Source organism: Trichomycterus rosablanca, chromosome 25, assembly GCF_030014385.1.
Source record: "Trichomycterus rosablanca isolate fTriRos1 chromosome 25, fTriRos1.hap1, whole genome shotgun sequence".
Classification (NCBI taxonomy): Eukaryota; Metazoa; Chordata; class Actinopteri; order Siluriformes; family Trichomycteridae; genus Trichomycterus; species Trichomycterus rosablanca.
Window position 1 is genome coordinate 12,210,187 of NC_086012.1, and position 20,604 is coordinate 12,230,790.

Consider the following 20,604-nt stretch of genomic DNA (forward strand, 5'->3'; position numbering starts at 1 on the left):
GTCACTACAGGGTTGCCAGGTTCGGAATTTTTCAGCCAAATGTATTTATGTGAGGATACTTTCTTTATTTGTAATATTCAATTATTTATTTAATGTGGGATTTGTTTTAAAATTGTATTTCAGTTTTTTTTTACACAAAAGGGAAATGTGCAGCATTGTTTGGCATAGTTTGTACCTACCACAAAAATAAAAGGACATTCATTATTTAGATGAATAAAAAATGAGCACAAATACAGTATTTTATTGTATTTTTTTTTTTTAAGCAAAATAATAAAAGGAAACTTTGTCATAATTTGTCTTCAATTTCACTTTGTTTAAAAAATCGTATCGTGAACCCAGTATCGTGAATCGTATCGCATCGTGGGTAGAGTGTATCGTTACATCCCTAGCCATAACCTAGTTAAAAGTCAATGTGGACTGATGTCAGGGCTAGTTTGAATGCACCTAGTTAAGAACTAAATGGAACAGTGGTCTCTTGCCATGGTTCTTCAAATACCATGGCAAGAGACCACTGTTCCATTCAGTTCTTGACTGGGTGTCGTCGGCATTTAGCAGACGCTTTTATCCAAAGTGACTTCCAGTACTGTGACAGTATGTTGTCTAAGCAATTGGGTTGCTCAAGGATCCAACATTGGCAACCTCGTTCTGATAAGGCATGAACCAGCAACCTTTCAATTACTAGTCCAGTATTTTAACCACTAGGCTACAGCTGCCTTGTACTAGATTGCAGTCAAACTAGTCCTGTTTAAATGGGCTAACTTTCTACACCACTAAATAAGACCCAGTATATTTTCAAGGTGTTTTCCAATCCTGTATGTACTGTATGTGCACACTGTTAAATTAAGATAAAGAGACAGAGAACATGGTCAAGGTTAGCCAAATTCATCCAAAACCAATGTTTCGACCAATATGCCGGGCAGTTAGATGGCGAGTATGATTGTAACCAGAGTTTCTGGAGCTGTAATATCAGACATCGGGTCTGACACCAAACCCAGGAAAGGTAGTGAAGGTAGTGCTGCTATTTTTAAAGATGTCCCAAGGTTCTCCTGGAGCTTCCGATTTATTCAACAGCCTACAACTCAACGTAGATGATTCAGTACAGCTCTCGGTATACAGACACAGGGATAATGTCTGAGACAAATATATCGTACGGTCAATAACATGGGAGTCTCCTTTCTTCTAACACATTTTGAATGAATGGAAATAGTGCACAATTCTGGTCGATCAATCCACAACCCCTTTTCCATTGATTTTCAGTGCTGGAGTGGTGCATGTGCATGGTATGAAATGTCCACAGAGAGGCTAATGGAGCCATTTATTCAGACAGAGTGATCCTCCCCCCACAGAGCTCATCAGACTGCTTTAAAAGCCTGTGCTGACACCTGGGGCCACTGCAGATCAAAGTCAATATCAATTTGTTTGGACAGTATTTCCTTTAGTCTCTTTCTCATGCAGGTTTTTATAGTATTTTAGTATTAGTATTTAGTCATAATGTACAGTTTGGGTTTAAAACATTTATAAAAGACATGTCATGACATTCTTGGGATTCCGATGATTTGTACAACTGATATTTGTCTGTGACTGAAAGGGTAGAACGCACATTATACTTTACATTTTGTTTATCCAGACTTGGGACCGGCACTAAGATCGTACTCATAAATGCTGTTCACTCAACCCCCAGACATAGCAAACCACATACAGTCGTACTTTGTAACTCAACTTCCCCTAAACTCGAACTGTGTTTGTTGAGAAATTTGTACCCTTAAACTCAACGTTTCCCCTAAACTCAACGTGTGTGCCCTTAAAACCGTTTTGTTTCCTAAGGTGTTTCGCAGTGTTTGGCGCTTTGGGTAATTTTTGTATACCAAGAACAACCAGATGAGACTGTTACACACTATATACACTACACAATATGAGACACACTGTAACTAAGCTTTAAAAGATGCAAACTGGACTTGCAGTAAATACATTCAAGCTATTTATGTTCATATATGACATCATTGTGGCTCTTCTTATGTTCCAGGGTTTTAATAATTGATCAGGGCCAGGCTGAGTCTCTTTTCCCTAACACTATTGGGAGCATTACATCATTTAGTCTAGCCTGAGGGTCAGTTTATTTCTAAAAAGGTCTGTCTGCTACCATCCGATACTACACTCTTAAAACTGCTGTTCGAGAAAAAGCGTCCTATGAAGGCTGAAATAAGAATGTTCTATGTAAAATACAGTTGGATCAATACCAATCTCAGTCTGCAGCTGAGTGAACGTGTAAGACCAGTCAGATTTGCTCACACCTTTCCTTCCACAAGGTGGGGACAGAGCACAAGTAACAATTATTGAGCATCTTTTCTGTTCCTAGACTACAGTAGATTGAACTTCAGAGGATTAAAGAATGTAACCATACCTTGGGATGGGATAAGAGTTCGTTCAAACAAGCAATAGCCTTTTACAAAGTGTGACCATATTTTGGTTTTCAAAAAAGAGGACACTTAGCAGGATGGCAGCATGGGCCCGGGGGTTGGGCTGGCAAAGTAATTTCATGTAATTAGTGGCAAGATGGCAATGGGGTTTAAATATTTGACAAATGCATCAATAACCATTCAACTATGTTACTGAACTTTAATAAACAAACAGCTACTTTTTAATAAGAACTAACAAATGCACTTATAGTCAGATAATCTTATTGCAGTACTTTCAATTCAGCATTTGGCCATAAACAATAATAACAACAAATGCAATTTTTAAGGTCCAAAAAAGAGGACATGTCCGTGAAAACCTTATTTTATGAGCAATGATGTAAGAAAAACAGCATCGGCAAATAATGTAAGTGCACTTGAGTGGCTCAGTAATCTATTAAGCTGACCCATCACTGCTGAGATCCGGGTTAAAATCTCAGTGGTGCTTTTTGGTCAGCTGGGCATCAACACTGACATTTTCTATGAGGCAATGCAATGGATTGGCGCCCTGTCCAGAGTATTCCTGCCTTGTGCCCGGTGTTTTCAGGTTGAACCAGACCTGCCGTGACCCTGACCAAGATAACACATTGATGCAGCATCACTGTTGCCTGAATGTTATTTTACATTTTCAGCATGTAGTAGACGCCTTTATCCAATGCAACCTACATTACAGTTACACTAACACCGGAGTAATAACAGTATGAAGAGTATGATTATGTTTACCTGTTCGAATTCTCTCAGCGTGTGAGGTTGAAGTGGTGGTGCTTTCTCTGAGTCATCACTCGAATCATCTGAAGAGAATAAAGTAATGAATATATTACAGCTGGTAAATGCACTTGTTTCTGCATAGATTATACTGTACTATTAAACCTCAACATGCTGTCATTGAAATTGATGGACAGTTTGACAGACAAAAAGACACAAACATTAACCATAACATGAAATAGTCATCCAGCTCTCCCGCTGAAAATACTATAGATGTATTTATAAGATCGTTATATTTAATGAAATTATTTTAGACGTTATTATTATATTAAATTATTTTAAACTTACCAGTCAAGTGACTTGTGTTCCTGCACACATTGCCCTGTTGGTCAACAACACCTTCCCTAGAAAAAAAATAACACTGGGTTACAAACACATATACAAAAGGTGTTCAGACCTATTGACCTATCGTGTTGCGGATTGAATTTTGAAAGAATTTAATTGTTATTTTTGCTTATCCATCTATATTTTATCACCTACGACGACAAAGTGAAATCAGTGAAAAGTAATTAAAAATAAACAATTAAAATCTCTGACGCTCCAAACTGTGGTCAGGTGCATCCTGATTGCTTTACTTATCTATGACTCGGGTCTACTCAATTGGAGTCCACGCGGTGCCATTTGAATTGATCAGGCATAGTTTGGAAAGGCACACACCTGGGTCTCTAATGGCCCACAATTTACACTACATTGTCAGGCCAAAAACCAAGCTATGATGTCCAAGGAACTGTCTGTGGATCTCGGTGATCAAATTATGGCAGGGCATACATTATAGCAAGAATATGAAACAAAATCCATGGCTTTGAGTGCTCCCATGACCACAAAGGCCTCAGTAATTATAAACTAAAAGAAGCTTGGTACAATCTGCAACTGTAAACTGTAAATCTGTAAATTTAGTCTTTGTCAGGTAGGTAAGAAAAAACTCAATGGTCAATGTAAAATGCTCCAAAAGACTGTTGAACTGCCTGTTAAACTGTTGAGCTTGGTGTTTACGGCATGTAAAGAACAGGAGGACATTATTTAGAGATGAAAATTGAACTCTTTTGCAGAACAGCGAGCACTGTCTGCTGAGTTGCAGGTTTATTAGAGACACACAGGACCCAATAAAATGGTAAATAAGAGCATTCATGCCAAATGTCCAACAGAATAGATGTTTCTTAAATACCATGGAAACAATGAGGACATGTGTAAAGATGGAGGTTGATATTTTAATTGTTTATATATACATATACTGTATATATATATGTGTGTTTATAAAAGTGCATGAAGCAGAATGCTGATTAACAGAACAAAATAAACACAGCCGGAGACGGTCAATTCTGATATCTTCCCTACACACTTGCTTCCTATGCCCCTATAGTACACTTAACATTCTTAAAGGGCCAGACAATATATTTGTAATTCACATTACATGACAGGTGAGACATTAGAAAACAACATTCTTTTTTTTAGAATAGCCCTTTTTTGAGGAAAAATAGTACTTGTGTGAATTAGGGCAGGAAAATTAGGGTGAAAAGGGCAGGAAAAAGTACGGCAGACACAAAAGTCAGAACAGGGGATGCGGCGTAACGTTATTACTACTTTCTGCTCCGTCTTCTTAACACTTGCGCTCGATTTACACTGAATATATGAAGCAAATGTACACGTCAGCGCTTGTGTGTTTATTTCCGGTTGAACTGATAAAAAATGTTAATTTCGGAAAATTTAAATAAAAGCCGTTTTTCAATTTCTGCTTGTTTGTTATACTTTCTAAAAAAAATTTTGATTGAATAATTGTATCATAATTTTATGAATGTTTTAATTGGTAAACATGTTCTTGCAATAAAAAATTTGCATAACTGTTCAAATTTTGCTTAGTTATTAGTTTGCGATTAAATGTGATTAATTAGAATCTTTAATCTTTAACTATATATATATAGTACATATCACATTGTACAAGATAGCTATCTGGCAGACAATAAATTCTTGTGTTTAAATGTGATTTTTTTTGGGTCATGACACTGTGTAATGCCACTCTCATGTTTCTCAACCTGTCCTGCAACAACCAGTAAACATGTTTCTATCATCTAGGAATAGAATATTACAAACACCCAGCACTAGCATGTCTCTTTAGGTCTGTTAGTGAAGAAAAATGAAGGTTGTTGGAGAATCTGAATTGAAAGTAGGCCTGTGTAAAATAGGTCAGCTCTGAATTGAAAGTAGGATTTACAGAGCAAAGCTTCCAGTGGAATGTACCTGAGTGTAAATGAATGTGTTTTCCTAACATAGATCCTTGCCCTGTCCAGGGTGTGTTCTTGCCTTGCACTCAGTCTTTACAGATGTGAACAGACTCACCACAACCCTTAGGACAATACAGAAAGTGAAAATATATACCTGCAACAGACCCATCTGTTGTGGAGATTGGCAATGGGCTTGGATCAAAGAATCATGCCCATCTGCCCTGACACTAATATTTACCAGTGGTACGCAATTTTCAACAGGGTTCTCATTATGTTTACCAGTGGTACGCAAATTCCAACAGCGTTCTCTGAATCACAACAGGTCACATGATTGAAAACAAACATGCATTAATGCATTAATAAATAACAATAATAGGCCTACAGTACAAAACACGTGTACAAATTAGAAATTAAATTAAATTAAATGTACCAGGCCATCCTGACCAACAACAATACTGGACCTTTTAAATGAGCACAAATTCACACAGACACTTCAAAATGATGTCAAAAGCTTGTTATAGCTGGAGAAACAAATACTTATTAATGCCCGTGGTTTGACTGGGATGTCCAACCAGCTTATGGTCAGTGTAATTGTGTCATTTGTGTAAGAATCTCTCTATCACACTTGTTTAAACAGCTGTATCCTACTCAAACAGCTGTGAAAACAATGACAGGTGGCTAGATTTCCCAGCTAGTAAAAATAGGTCAGTTGGAACTCAGGTGTCAAAAACCTTACTAAGCTGTGAACAAAGACTCAACAGTAAAAACAGCCGACAGATCTTTAATTCAGAAGCAAAATGACACATATTCAGAATAAAAGCACATATATAAAAATAAACTCTACAATAGATAAGACCTAATAAAACCAACCAATAATAAAAACAAGCAAGAACTAATTAAAAATTCCAGTGACAATTAAATGTAACACATAAAACATACTTTAATTCATCAAAGCTATAACAAGTGACACATATAATCACAATTATGTATTTTAATTTTACTTTCAACAAGACAACAGAACTAAAAGAAGCTGTCTGCATTGTCTAACTAAAATTCCATTTAAAATCAGACTTGTTTATAGGGACCCAGGTAACCTTGAAGCTGAATTAAACAACAAAAATGTTGGTAAAATTTACCAAAAAAAGCAGGTAAGAGCTGTAAATGCCAAAAATGCTAACAAAGTACTAAACCTATTTATTTGTGGTGTCTAAAAGGAACAAATGTGAAAGACAATGAAATAATTTTAGTATACTGTGATCTCCTAAAAGATAAAGAGGGTGGATTGGCTGCTTTAAATCGCTCCTAGATGAGTAAATTAATATGAGTATGTTATGTTCGAATATTAATATGTTCGATCCCCAAGCGGGGCGCCCCAGTCCTTTCTGTGGGGAGTTTGTTCTCCCCGTGTCTGCGTGGGTTTTCTCCGGGAGTTCCGGTTTCCTCCCACAGTCCAAAAAAAGGCAGCCAGGTTAATTGGAGACACTGAACTGCCCTATAGGTGAATGGGTGTGTGTATATGTGTGTGTGTGTGTGTGTATATGTGTGTCTGCCCTGCAATGGACTGCCGCCCCGTCCAGGGTGTTACTGTGTGCCTTGCGCCCATTGAAAAGCTGTGATAGGCTCAGCACCCATACCCCCCATGCCAAATTGGATAAGTAGATGAGTGAGTATTTGTCATAGTCTATAAATATCAAAGGCATAAATTATCCTTTAATAAGGAATCCCTGAAAATATTTATTTCAAACCATTGTGTTTTTGTTCATTATTATTATTATTATTATTATTATTATTTACAAACCTTCTAATGTTTTTTCAAAACACTGCTGATGTCACTGCTGAGGATTGTATAGGGATCTGTCAGTGACTTTGGATCTAATCCAAAATTGCTAAAAATGTTATACATAGTGCACTGCATATAGTGTAGAAGCCTGTATTGATGATACAATGTAGTGCGCCTATAAAGGGTTACAGGAGCTATTTTGAACTCGCCCCAAATCAGCACGCACTTTACAGCAGCATTCTGAACGTCCTGGAATGTCACGTGATCACACTCGCTCGTAGACCAATCACATTGAAAGCGCAATCAATCACTGTTAGAAATGACTGGTAGTAGTGTACAGGGAAACATTCAGGGCTATATTTATTTATTTATTTATTTATTTTAATAGCTTAGTGTATTAAAAGTGAGGTGTAGAGATAATAAATAGTAACATTAATAAAAAAGAAAGCCTGCAGTAATTGTATAATGCTGCTAAAGACACAAAATTAACGGTTGAGACTAAGACAAAGCAGACTCGGCTGTTTATATACATACATGTTATGTACATGAAGGTTGCTAGAAATTTCTAGAAGCTCCGTTACCTTTGGTTTGTCGGCCAGTTCTGTGTCCCTGTATCATTAGTCCAGTCCATCCTGAGAAAGAAAGGGCGGTTTGCGGCCCAATATCACTCAGTTTTACTACATATCTGCGCTATTCCGTTTTCTCGGGTCTTAAAACAACAGAATTCGTGTTTTTGTTGAAATGTTAGCGAGTTTTTAACGTAAAAGAACCTTCGACATTTTGTTACTGTCGGTCCGAACAGAGAGAGAGAGAGAGAGAGAGAGAGAGAGAGAGAGAGGGGAGGAGGAGGGGGGGGGGGACACGTGAGGATGCTGAGTCCTTTATCTCGCGCGAGCCTCCTGTCAGCTCGCGCCCCCACCACCTCCCCCTCATTCTCTCTCTCTCTCTCTCTCTCTCTCTCTCTCTACCTACCATATAGAAGCACATTGTAGTTCTACAATTACTGACTGTAGTCCATCTGTTTCTCTACATGCTTTGGTCAGGACCCCCACTGACATGGTGGTGGTGTGTTAGTGTGTGTTGTGCTGGTATGAGTGGATAAGACACAGCAATGCTTATGGAGTTTTTAAACACCTCATTGTCACTGCTGGACTGAGAATAGTCCACCAACCAAAAATATCCAGCCAACAGCGCCCCGTGGGCAGCGTCCTGTGACCACTCATGAAGGTCTAGAAGATGACCGACTCAAACAGCAGCAATAGATGAGCGATCGTCTCTGATTTTACATCTCCAAGGTGGACCAACTAGGTAGGAGCGTCTAATAGAGTGGACAGTGAGTGGACACGGTATTTAAAGACTCCAGCAGCGCTGCTGTGTCTGATCCACTCATACCAGCACAACACACACTAACACACCACCACCGTGTCAGTGTGACTGCAGTGCTGAGAATCATTCACCACCTAAATAATACCAGTAGTACAAGTATCTTACCAGAAATGTACAACCCCAAATCAGAAAAAAGTTGGGACAGCATGAAAAATGCAAATAATAAAAAGCAGAGGTTTTTTTATTACATTGACTTTGACTTTTATTTCATTGCAGACAGGATGAACCTGAGATATTTCGTTCCATTTATAAGTAAACATCCATTCCTGCATTTCAGGTCTGCAACACATTCCAAAAAAAGTTGGGACAGTAAAGCATTTACCACTTTGTAATGTTGGTAAGATGTGCAACTGTATGGGGTCACATTTGTCGTTTCAAAATTCTCCACAGTTCATCCTTAACTGTGGCAGGGTGGCACAGAACATGGATCTTACGGAACTGGGTTGAATTCTTACCCCCAGTCACATTCAGTTCACAATCAGTTTTATCCAACCTCCCAAAACAAAGGTAATGTACCTAAACTAAACATGGATAATGAACCGAAATTATCCTGTGTTTGAGTAAAATAGTGAGTGGACAGTGACCTGCATTATACTGGCACCTTGCGCCCAGTGTGTTTTGGCAGTGCCTGTCCCACCACTGACCATTAGGGTGCCAGTATATTGCAGGTCATTGCAGCAAATCCCCTTGCATGTTTTTGGAAGGTTCAGGAAAAACAAAGGCGAGGTGAGGAGGTGAGGTTTGAGTCCAGGTCGCTAGGAACATGGTGGTGTGCAGAGTGGATAGAAGGTAAGACACGGCTCATGTGTTTCTATCAAATGACACGCGTGGTCCGGCACGTGGAGGCCGTGGCTCGGTCCCTGAAATGACCCAGATAGCAGGCAGGCGATTGTTGCTCTCCATGACCACTTTGATCTCTTCTGCTCGGGCCAGCTCCTCCAGCTCGGGGCTCGTTTCAGGACACCAGTCCACCATGAATTTATCCTTTTGCTCCAAGAAGTTTATCTTCACCTCCTCTGGCTGCTCTCCAAACAGCCAATCTGAGGATAGTCAAACGGAGTAAAAAGACAAGTAATTAATATAAAACTTGATTATCAGAATTACCCGAATGCTAACATGAAATGACATATCCTGTAGATAAATGACACTGCTGGTGCTAAATGGCTTTACCTGCAAAATCATGGATGAGATCTTTGATCAGGTGACCGATGATGGCGTAAAGGGTCATGAGTATGACAACAGTTGCAATAAGCATGTAAAGGACATGAATGGGCAGATGAATGGCATCTCGGGCTGGTGGGACATAGTTCTTAAAAAACACCTCGTCATCTGCTGGAGACTGAAGATCTAAGGGTTGAAGAGGCTCTGCCATGGTGCTGGGTGAGGAAATAGAGAAGAGAGTGACCTCTGCTGACCAGTGTATTCTTTTATAGCAGGGGTGGGGAACCTCCGGCCCGCGGGCCGTATACGGCCCCCCGCTCAATCATATGTGGCCCGCCATATATTTCCTAGATTTTACTGTCTGGACTTTATGCAATTAATGCAATTTCGAGTTTTACTCGCTGGCTTTAGATGAGACGTCACATTGAAAGTATGATAAGGTAAGTCTGAGATCAAATATAAACACTACATACCATCAGCATGTATTTATAAAGCCTATATTATTTGGCTGTATGTTGCATCATTGTAGTCTGTGGCCCGGGACCAGACATGTAATTATTAATCTGGCCCTCAGTGGGTAAAAGGTTTCCCAACCCTGTTTTATAGCATTGAAGTCAGCCATCTCAGAACAGATCAATCATGTTTCTGATCATAATAGTTCATAAATTTTGCACAGCTGAAGTTGAAGAAGGGAGTAGATGAAAAATTTAAATTCAGGTCTCAAAGAGGACCAACATTTTAAGATTTTAAATTATATATATTACACTGATCAGCCATAACATTAAAACCACCTTGTTTCTACACACACTGTCCATCTTACCATATAGAAGCACTTTGTAGTGTGCCATATAGAAGCCTCCTTTCACCCTGTTCTTCACTGGTCAGGACGCACACAGGACCACTACAGAGCAGGTATTATTTGGGTGGTGGATCATTCTCAGCACTGCAGTGACAATGACATGGTGGTGGTGTGTTAGTGTGTTGTGCTGGTATGAGTGGATGGAGTTTTTAAATACCGTGTCCACTCACTGTCCACTCTATTAGACACTCCTACCTAGTTGGTTCACCTTGTAGATGTAAAGTCAGAGACGATCGCTCATCTATTGCTGCTGTTTGAGTTGGTCATCTACTAGACCTTCATCAGTGGGTACAGGACGCTGCCCATGGGGCGCTGTTGGCTGGATATTTTTGGTTGGTGGACTATTCTCAATCCAGCAGGGACAGTGAGGTATTTAAAAAACTCCAGCAGTACTCATACCAGCACAACACACACTAACACACCACCACCATGTCAGTGTCACTGCAGTGCTGAGAATGATCCACCACTTAAATAATACCTACTCTGTAGTGGTCCTGTGGGGGTCCTGACCATTGAAGAACAGCATAAAAGGGGGCTAACAAAGCATGCAGAGAAACAGATGGACTACAGTCAGTAATTGTAGAACTACAAAGTGCTTCTATATGATAAGTGGAGCTGATAAAATGGACAGTGAGTGTAGAAACAAGGAGGTGGTTGTAATGTTATGGCTGGTTGGTGTAAATACAGTAAATAAATTGTAAATATATATAAACATAAATAAAAATACGCACATAATTACTTTTAACTAGAACTACTCTATACATTAAAAAATAATAATATTTTTTCTTACCTTAATACCCTAATATTCCGATCTACAAGCACTCTACTCTCTTTAAACATCCAAACCTTTGTGTTTAATCATCATCATCCAGTCTCATGATCTGGCCCATGATATACGTCCACTCCATCACAATCAAAACAGTGTTGAACACCACAACCCCGATCATTGCTGGGTGCAGCATGTCTGCTCAGAGTTGGAGGTAAGAAAATCACCAATGAATAAAATTAGCCAGCGGAGAAGATTCTAGCAGATCGTAACGAGTAGCCTCGTCTGTTTGGACTCTACAATCTGTAATGTGATAATCCTGGCTGTATCCTGAAGGTCAGCATTATAAGCTGCTTGAAAATTAATCTGCTTCATTTGAGCGAACAGCATCATTCTTACAACCACAGCATGTTTTAAAGCACTGATGATGTCTTAAACAATCTAAATCCTGTCCCACCACGTTGCTATCAGACGACTTGCCTCAGCTTTCGCTCATGGACAGATGACATCACATTTTCCTGAGAATTTCCTAAGCGAGTGAAAGCAAGTCATTCAGGTTGTCAAAATGTGCAAAATATACACAGATCAGGCATAACATTAAAACCACCTCCTTGTTTCTACACTAACTGTCCATTTTATCAGATCCACAGAAGCACTTTGTAGTTCTACAATTACTGACAGTAGTCCATCTGTTTCTCTGCATGCTTTGTTAGCCTGCTTTTTATGCTGTTCTTCAATGGTTAGGACCACCACAGAGCAGGTATTATTTAGGTGGTGGATCATTCTCAGTACTGCAGTGACACCGACATGGTGGTGGTGTGTTTGTGTGTGTTGTGCTGGTATAAGTGGATCAGACACAGCAGCGCTGCTGGAGTTTTTAAATACCGTATCCACTCACTGTCCGCTCTATTAGACACTCCTACCTAGTCGGTCCACCTTGTAGATGTAAAGTCAGAGACGATCGCTCATCTATTGCTGCTGTTTGAGTTGGTCGTCTTGAGACCTTCATCAGTGGTCACAGGACGCTGCCCACAGGGCACTGTTGGCTGGATATTTTGGTTGGTGGACTATTCTCAGTCACTGCAGTGCTGAGAATGATCCACCACCCAAATAATACCTGCTCTGTGGTGGTCCTGGGAATCATTCTGCATCCTTTTTCGCAAATATGAGAAGAGCACTGATGTCTCTCTTGGTGTGATTAGTGTGATTTTTGCTTCCCTTTAATTAATGCATTATGGAGTCATGATTTTTTATTGTCTGGAAGCGCACTCCAGTGCCATGTATCCATTTATAAAAACCACTACAAATGCTAATTCATATCTTCTTTCTGTGCCAAAGATCGAAAGGTGGGGACGACATTAATTTAACACCAGTTTTCAATCAAACACAATAAGGGTTGATTTACTGAAGGCCCATTAAGCCACATACTTGGGAAGGGGGGTGCTTTCTGTACCCTTATAAAAATCTACAACCAGTCAGAATTAGCCCCTTTTGTAATTTTTCCAGTCAAGCAGCTTAGAACACTTGAACTCTCCCTTGCTTTGGTTCATTTTAAAGCCTGCAAGTAGCAAAGAAATTTTTTTAAACATGTTTTTTTTATTGTCAGCTCATGGGATGTGACATCTAACAGCGCAGTACAACATACAAACATACTGGATAATAAATACACATCTTATTACATCGCAACTGTGATGAATTTACATAATGAAGCTAATCGTACACACAAAACTGTCAACATTAACAAACAAGGGACGCTCAGGTGGCGCAGCGTGATAAATCGCTAGCACACCAGCACCGAGATTCTGAACTCCCAGGTTCGAGTCTCGGCTCCGCTACCGGTCGGCTGGGCGCCCTCTAGCAGGCATTAATGCCTAATGTCCATGCCCGCAACAGACAAATTGACCTCCAGTCTGCTAGGGTGGGAAAAGACCGGATTTAACAGAGGGGTGGGGTGGGACTGTGAAAGGAACGCAGGTTGAGGAGCACAGAGGTCGGGGCGTGGTTCTTTGTGCGTGAAGCCGGCCTCATGTGCAAATCCACTGATGTGTGGGTGTATAAGAAGATAAGAAGGGATCAGTAGACTGTGGACGCATTGGGGGCAGTGTGTGTCAGTCAAGTCACCCCCTCCTTGGGCACCACTAGGGGTCCCTAGGAGCAGATTGACTACGCAAACAAGATCTGCGAATCTGTAACTATAACAAAAATATAATAAGAAGAAGAATATAATAATATTCGAATATAATAAGAATCAATTATAATTATTATAATAAATAAATAAAGATGGGGTTCAAATCCCCAGTGGTGCTATCAACATGTCAGACAATTTTACATACAGACATGATCAGCTAAGTTGGGTCACATGGCCAAAGCCTTGCAATGGATTGACGTTCTGTTTGGGGTGTGTCACTGTACTGTGCCCAGTGTTTCCCGAAAAAGCAGAGCCACTGTGATCCTGACCAGGAAAAAGCAGTGATAAGCTCCACTTATCATATCGAAGCACTTTGTAGTTCTACAACTACTGACTGTAGTCCATTTATTTCTTTACATACCTTTTTAGCCTGCGTTCACCCTGTTCTTCAATGGTCAGGACCCCCATAGGACCACTACAGAGCAGGTATTATTTAGGTGGTGGATCATTCTTAGCTCTGCAGTTACAATTACATGGTGATGGTGGGTCAGTGTGTGTTGTGCTGGTATGAGTGTCCACTCACTGTCCACTCTGTTAGACACTCCTACCTAGTTGGTCCACCTTGTAGATGTAAAGTCAGGGACGATCGCTCATCACTGGTTTTAATGGACGGACATAAATAGGCAATAAAACATCACAGTAAAACAAAGTACACAAACTGTCAATGGAAACCACTTCAGTCTGACTGATCTTAATGGTTCCGCTTCTCCAGCATTCCCAGTACTGTGAACATTTTAAAATTCAAATGTTACATATGAAACCTCAGGCTCGATTCGGCTGCTGTTGGCTCTGCTGATTCTCCTGCTGGAGGAAATATTCGCAGTACAGCGCCCGCACCTCCTGCCCGGCCGGGTCGTCGTCCGAAGCGAGTACCTTGTGCACAGGCTTCGGGTTCTCATCACGCCTCGCTGCCTCCAGCCACTCGTCCGCCAGCTCGTCTCCATGCACCTCACACATGTTGTGTAGCACGCAGCACGCCACGATCATAGCCGGTACCCCGTCTACATGACAATCGTTCCTCTTCAGGAGGCACTGCCAGCGAGCCTTGAGTCTCATAAAGGCCTCGTCCACCATGGTGCGGGCTCTTTCGAGGCGCTTGTTGAATGCCCGCTGACCAACTGTAAGCTTGTCAGACTTTTTGTAAGCTTTCAGCAACCAGGTCTGGAGAGGGTATGCAGCATCGCCCAAGACCACAGAGCCTAATTTTTTGCCCATCAAGCTTCGAGGCATGGACTCCGGAGAGAGCCTGCCCTCGCGCCCAAGTGCCCACAAAGAGGAGTTCTGCAGTAAGGTTGTGGGATCAGTGCTACCTGGAAAGCCTGCACACACATCCCAGAACTGTCCGACACCATTAACAGCACCCTGGGTGATCACTGAATGCCAGCCGCGGCTGTTCCAATAGCTATCTGCGTCGATGGCTGGCGCAATAATAGGCACATGGAGGTTGCCTACAACGCCCACACAATTCGGAAAGCCCCAGCGTGTGCTGAACAGTCGGGCAGAGTCCTCCAGTTCTTGCTCACTGGGTTCACGAAGGTACAGTGGGCGCAGAGTGGCGCCAATCGCATGGCACACCTCTCTTACGCACTTGCACACAGTGGACCGTCCAACACCGAACAGTTCCCCGATGGTGCGGTACTCCACGTTGGAAGCCAGGCGCCACAGTACTAAAGCCACCCGTTTCTCGAGGGCCAGCGCGGGGCGCAGACAGGTGTCCTGTCGTGCCAGCCAAGGCCTCAACTTGTTGCAAAGGTGGAAGAACGTCTCTCTGCTCATGCGGAAACGCTCCAGCCAATCAGAGGGCTGGAACTCTGTGAGTACCACACGCTCCCACCAGTCGGTGCTTGCAGTGTTGGTCCATGCACGAGTGCGTGCGACTCCTATGGGGCGTGTGCACTGAGTTATGAGCATCTGAAGAAAGAAATGAAGTTGGGTTTTATGTTCAGAATATAAAATAATAAATATAAAAAAATCCATGATGCAAAAGACATACAAATTTGAAACATTTGATGACATAATAAGTGTTCTAATGTCCTAAGTTGGTGTAAACTTTAACTGCATGTAAAACATACACAACATCAGCTCTGTTACCTCATACATAAGTACTAATTATTAAAAGACAATAAAATGGAACCATAAATGACATATATTGATGTTATTTACAGTATAAATAGCTGCAGTGTCATAATTATACATAATCTCATTGTGCTACATAGACATAGTTGATTTTACCTTGGATTTGACATTATTTAAAAAAGAAATCATTTGACATTTTGAAAATTTGAAGAGCCCTTTGGCCTGTAAAAGTACAATTAATGTGCTAGTGTCTCATTTATGTAGTTTATTTTGTTAGAGGATTACATACACCACTGCCGGTGCAGATTACTACATAGCAGTGACAAAATAGGTAAACGTACTAATATAGCATACTATTTGACACAGTAATATGAGATGTTTCATCCATACACATAAATAGAAATCCAAAGAGATCCAATTACTAGTACTAGTATCAAGTGCTGAATGCTTATCTTATAGTCAAGAGGCTTTATCAGATTACTGTACATAAAATCCAATAACTGACTGGATCTAATTTAATAATTCCCTGTCCTGGATAAAAGCAAACAAAAGTTCTATGTATGCTATAAAACAAAAAGGTTCTAAAATGTTCTTCAGATGGATAACAGTTTTAGGTACACTGTTAAACACAGTCCTTAAAGATTATTGAAATGTATAACACTTCTTTAAATACGGTTCTAGGTCAACTGTTTAGAATGTTCCTAAAGGGTTCTTTGGAATAATAACGATACACAATAAGTGTACTTTTATTAAAGGCTCATCAAATACTTATAGGTATACTGTTTAACAGTTAAAAGTTACTTTAAAGTATAACAGGTATAGCTACACTGCTAAATGGGCTTCCTAAAGACTTGACTTTTCAAAATGATCCACAACAAATAGATGCAGAACAGTTACAAAAATAGTTACACTCCTAAAAATGGGTTCCACAAAGGTTTATTAGATGTTGATAGTACATCTAGTTCTTTTGATGGATAACCATGTAGGTACAATATTAGAACACAAGTTCCTCAAAGATTTTTGACAGCCAAGAATTCTAGGTAAACTAGTTAGAAAGAATATCCTTAAGAATTGCTGAATTTCAAAAGTTAGAGAGGTACACCGTCATGGGTAGCACTGTCGCCTCACAGGAAGAAGGTCCAGGGTTCGATTCCCAGGTGGAGCGTGTCTGCAAAGGTTTCCGCCGTGAGTTCCGGTTTCCTCCCACAGTCCGAAGACAAGTGACAAAGTGCAAGTGAGGTAAATTGGAGATACAAAATTGTCCATGACTGTGTTTGACATTAAAATGACCAGAAATGACCTGTCCTGTCATGAATGTAACCAAATTGTGTAAAGCAGGACGTTAAAATCCTAATAAATAAATAAATAAACAAATACACTGTCAAAATGAGGTTCCTTAAAGACTTTTGTATGGTTCATGGTTATAGGTTTTGTTCCAGTGATGTTTTGGACGGATGGTGGTTGGAGGTACACTGCTAGAAAGGTGTTCCTTTCATTTTTGGACTGCAAAACAAAAATAGTCCTAGGAAGATATTTATATGTATAATAGGAATTAGTACACTGTTGGATAACAGGTCTAAGTCGATTTTAAGACAAACCGTATTACAATTACAGCTACACTGTCAAAAATAGTTCGCTTACCATGAGCATTCTGCGGTGTCTCTGTAGAAAATACTGTCTGTGGCGGATTCTTCTCTCCGCTTCGTGTCTCCTGCGGCTCTCAGCATTGTTCAGATCCCTCCGCCGCTTCATCAACATGTAAGTCAGACTGCACATCAGAGATCTCACCGCTTCATTCTGCTCCATTTTACCACTTTATTTAACTAAACCGCACAGTAAACGCTGAGATTACTACTCCGTGCAGAGCTGTAATTTAATCAACCTTCTAACCAGCAATACAAACACAAAGGCATCAGTTGTTGTGGTTTATTCTTCTTCTACAGATTAACAGTAATCCGCGGTACAGAGAGAATGAACCTTCACACCGCCCCCATCTGCACTTGTACAATATCCACACCTCTCAATTCAACCCTAATATACAGTACAGTATACTTGAATGAGACCTACACCACCAGTCATAAGATACATTTGTTAAATTGAAACGAATTATAAGGGTTGCTAAAGCTAACAAAGGTAAACAACCCAACAAGGACTCAGCATATAAGCTCTTCAAAAGTGTTTGTTTGTTTATTAGGATTTTAACGTCATGCTGGGGCGGCACGGTGACTAAGTGGGTAGCACTGTCGCCTCACAGCAAGAAGGTCCTGGGTTCGATCCCCAGGTAGGGCTGTCTTGGTCCTTTCTGTGTGGAGTTTGCATGTTCTCCCCGTGTCTGCGTGGGTTTCCTCCGGGTGCTCCGGTTTCCTCCCACAGTCCAAAGACGTGCAAGTGAGACTGTGTTTGATATAACCTTGTGAACTGATGAATCTTGTGTAATGAGTAACTACCGTTCCAGTCATGAATGTAACCAAAGTGTAAAACATTATGTTAAAATCCTCATAAACAAACAAACACACATCATGCTGGAGCCTATCCCAGCTTTTCAATGGGCGCAAGGCACACAGCAACACCCTGGACACGCCAGTCCATCGCAGGGCAGACACACACACACACACATTTTTGGACTGTGTGAGAAAACCGGAGCTCCTGGAGGAAACCCACGCAGACACAGGGAGAACATGCAAACTCTGCACAGAAAGGACCGCCCCGCCTGGGGATCGAACCCAGGACCTTCTTGCTGTGAGGCGACAGTGCTACCCACTTAGCCACCGTGCTGCCCATTGAGGCGAACTGGAGATACTAAATTGTCCATGACTGTTTGACGTTAAACTTGTGAACTGATGAGTCTTGTGTAATGAGTAACTACCGTTCCAGTTATGAATGTAACCAAAGTGTAAAACATGTTAAAATCCTAATAAACAAACAAACAAACAAACGTCATGCTGGAGCCTATCCCAGCTTTTCAATGTGCGCAAGGCACACAGTAACACCCTGGACACGCCAGTCCATCGCAGGGCAGACACACACACACACACACACACACACACACTCACCTATAGGGTAATTCAGTGTCTCCAATTAACTTGACTGCATGTCTTTGGACTGTGTGAGGAAACCGGAGCTCCCGGAGGAAACCCACGAAGATACAGGGAGAACATGCAAACTCCGCACAGAAAGGACCCGGACCGCCCCGCCGGGGGATTGACATTAAACTTGTGAACTGATGAATCTTGTGTAATCAGTAGCTACCTGTTCTGTAATGAATGTAACCAAAGTGTAAAACGTGACGTTAAAATCCTAATTATCAATCAAACAAACACACGTCATGCTGGAGCCTATCCCAGCTTTTCAATGGGCGCACACAGTAAGGCACACAGTAACACCCTGGACACGCCAGTCCATCACAGGTCCATCGCAGGGCAGACACACATACAGCTATAGGGTAATTCAGTGTCTCAAATTAACTTGACTGCACGTTTTTGGACTGTGGGAGTAAACCGGAGCTCCCGGAGGAAACCCACGCAGACACAGGGAGAACATGCCTGGGGATCGAACCCAGGACCTACCCACCGAGCCACCGTGCCGCCCAGTGAGGCGAACTGGTGATACTAAATTGTCCATGACTGTTTGACATTAAATTTGTGAACTGATGAATCTTGTGTAACCAGCAGCTGGGTGATTCTTCAATTGCGGGCTCTTTTGACCATCTTAACTTTTGAAAAATAAAATTAGGAATAATTTACTTTTAATTATGTCAAGATAATGCTAGAGCAAAGACTTAATGATGGCTACAATTGAGCTTATATAGAATTTTTATATTTCATATTTATTTGCGAAGTGGCATAGCAAAATATCATTATGTGTTGGTAATGACGTGTTGCGGTAATGACAATTTTTATATTTTTTAAGAAAAAAACTAGCTAGGCCATGGATTTTCTAAAGCTAGTCAACAGCTAGTACAAGATGCACTTTAAATACATATAAATAATGTGTAAATTTCTTTTTTTTTGGTAAAGTACTGCCATACTGATGTAAATGGTAATGACGCTGAATAAATATACTCTATGATCAGGAGGAATACATGATTAAATTACTCACATTTCCAGACATTAAAATGTTAATCTTCTCTCATGGCTGGCATGTGCTTCCTTTCAAGTCTTTTTTTTCCATGGTTACAACATGAACAAGTGTTACCTTCAAATGATTCCCTACAGAAACCATACACTGTTGCGGTAATGACGATAATGCTGGGGACAGTAATATATTGCTCAAAAATATGCATAGGTTGTACAAATATGAAAACAAAAATTACATTTTGTTTCTTTTTAAGTTATTATAAAACTCATATTGTGATTTTTATAATGAATTGATCACTTTTTAGCATTTTATTAGAGCAGAGAAGTTTTAAAGTCTGGGTTGGGGACAAGGCCAAAGTAGCAAAATACTGATGTTTAAATCATCATAAAAAATGAAAATCATAATTATTTTGGTATGTAATTTTTTTAGTGATGCAATGAATGATCTTTTTAATACCTAAAATATTTGTTTTGTAATAAAGTATTTTTAACACAAATTTATAACTTAGGGACGTAAAAGTTCTCCCAATTGAAGAATCACCCAGCTACCGTTCCTTTCATGAATGTAACCAAAGTGTGTAAAACGTGACGTTAAAATCCTAATATTTACATGTTCAGCATTTAGCAGACGCTTTTATCCAAAGCGACTTACATTATACAGTCTGAGCAAATGAGGGTTAAGGGCCTTGCTCAAGGGCCCAACAGTGGCAACCTGGCAGTGGTGGGGTTTGAACCAACAACCTTCTGCTTACTAGTCCAGTACCTTAACTGCTAGGATACAACTGCCCTAATAAATAATATAAGTGCAAAAAGAGGTCATTGATCGCTGTTAGTTTTGGTTTATACATTTACATTTTCAGCATTTAGCAGACGCT

General features: G+C 40.5%; 1 protein-coding gene across 1 annotated transcript in view; it reads right to left on the reverse strand.

Moving 5' to 3' along the window:
• Window positions 1–8,006, reverse strand: part of LOC134302380 (myomegalin-like) — a 64,050-nt gene extending 56,044 nt beyond the window's left edge. Inside the window, exons 1-3 of the mRNA XM_062987462.1 lie at window positions 7,799–8,006; window positions 3,507–3,562; window positions 3,177–3,244 (exon numbers count right to left, since the gene is read on the reverse strand). Coding sequence (XP_062843532.1) covers window positions 3,177–3,244; window positions 3,507–3,562; window positions 7,799–7,848 — 174 coding nt within the window. The 5' untranslated portion in view covers window positions 7,849–8,006. The remainder of the gene's footprint in view (window positions 1–3,176; window positions 3,245–3,506; window positions 3,563–7,798) is intronic.
• Between the last annotated feature and the right edge of the window lie 12,598 nt (window positions 8,007–20,604).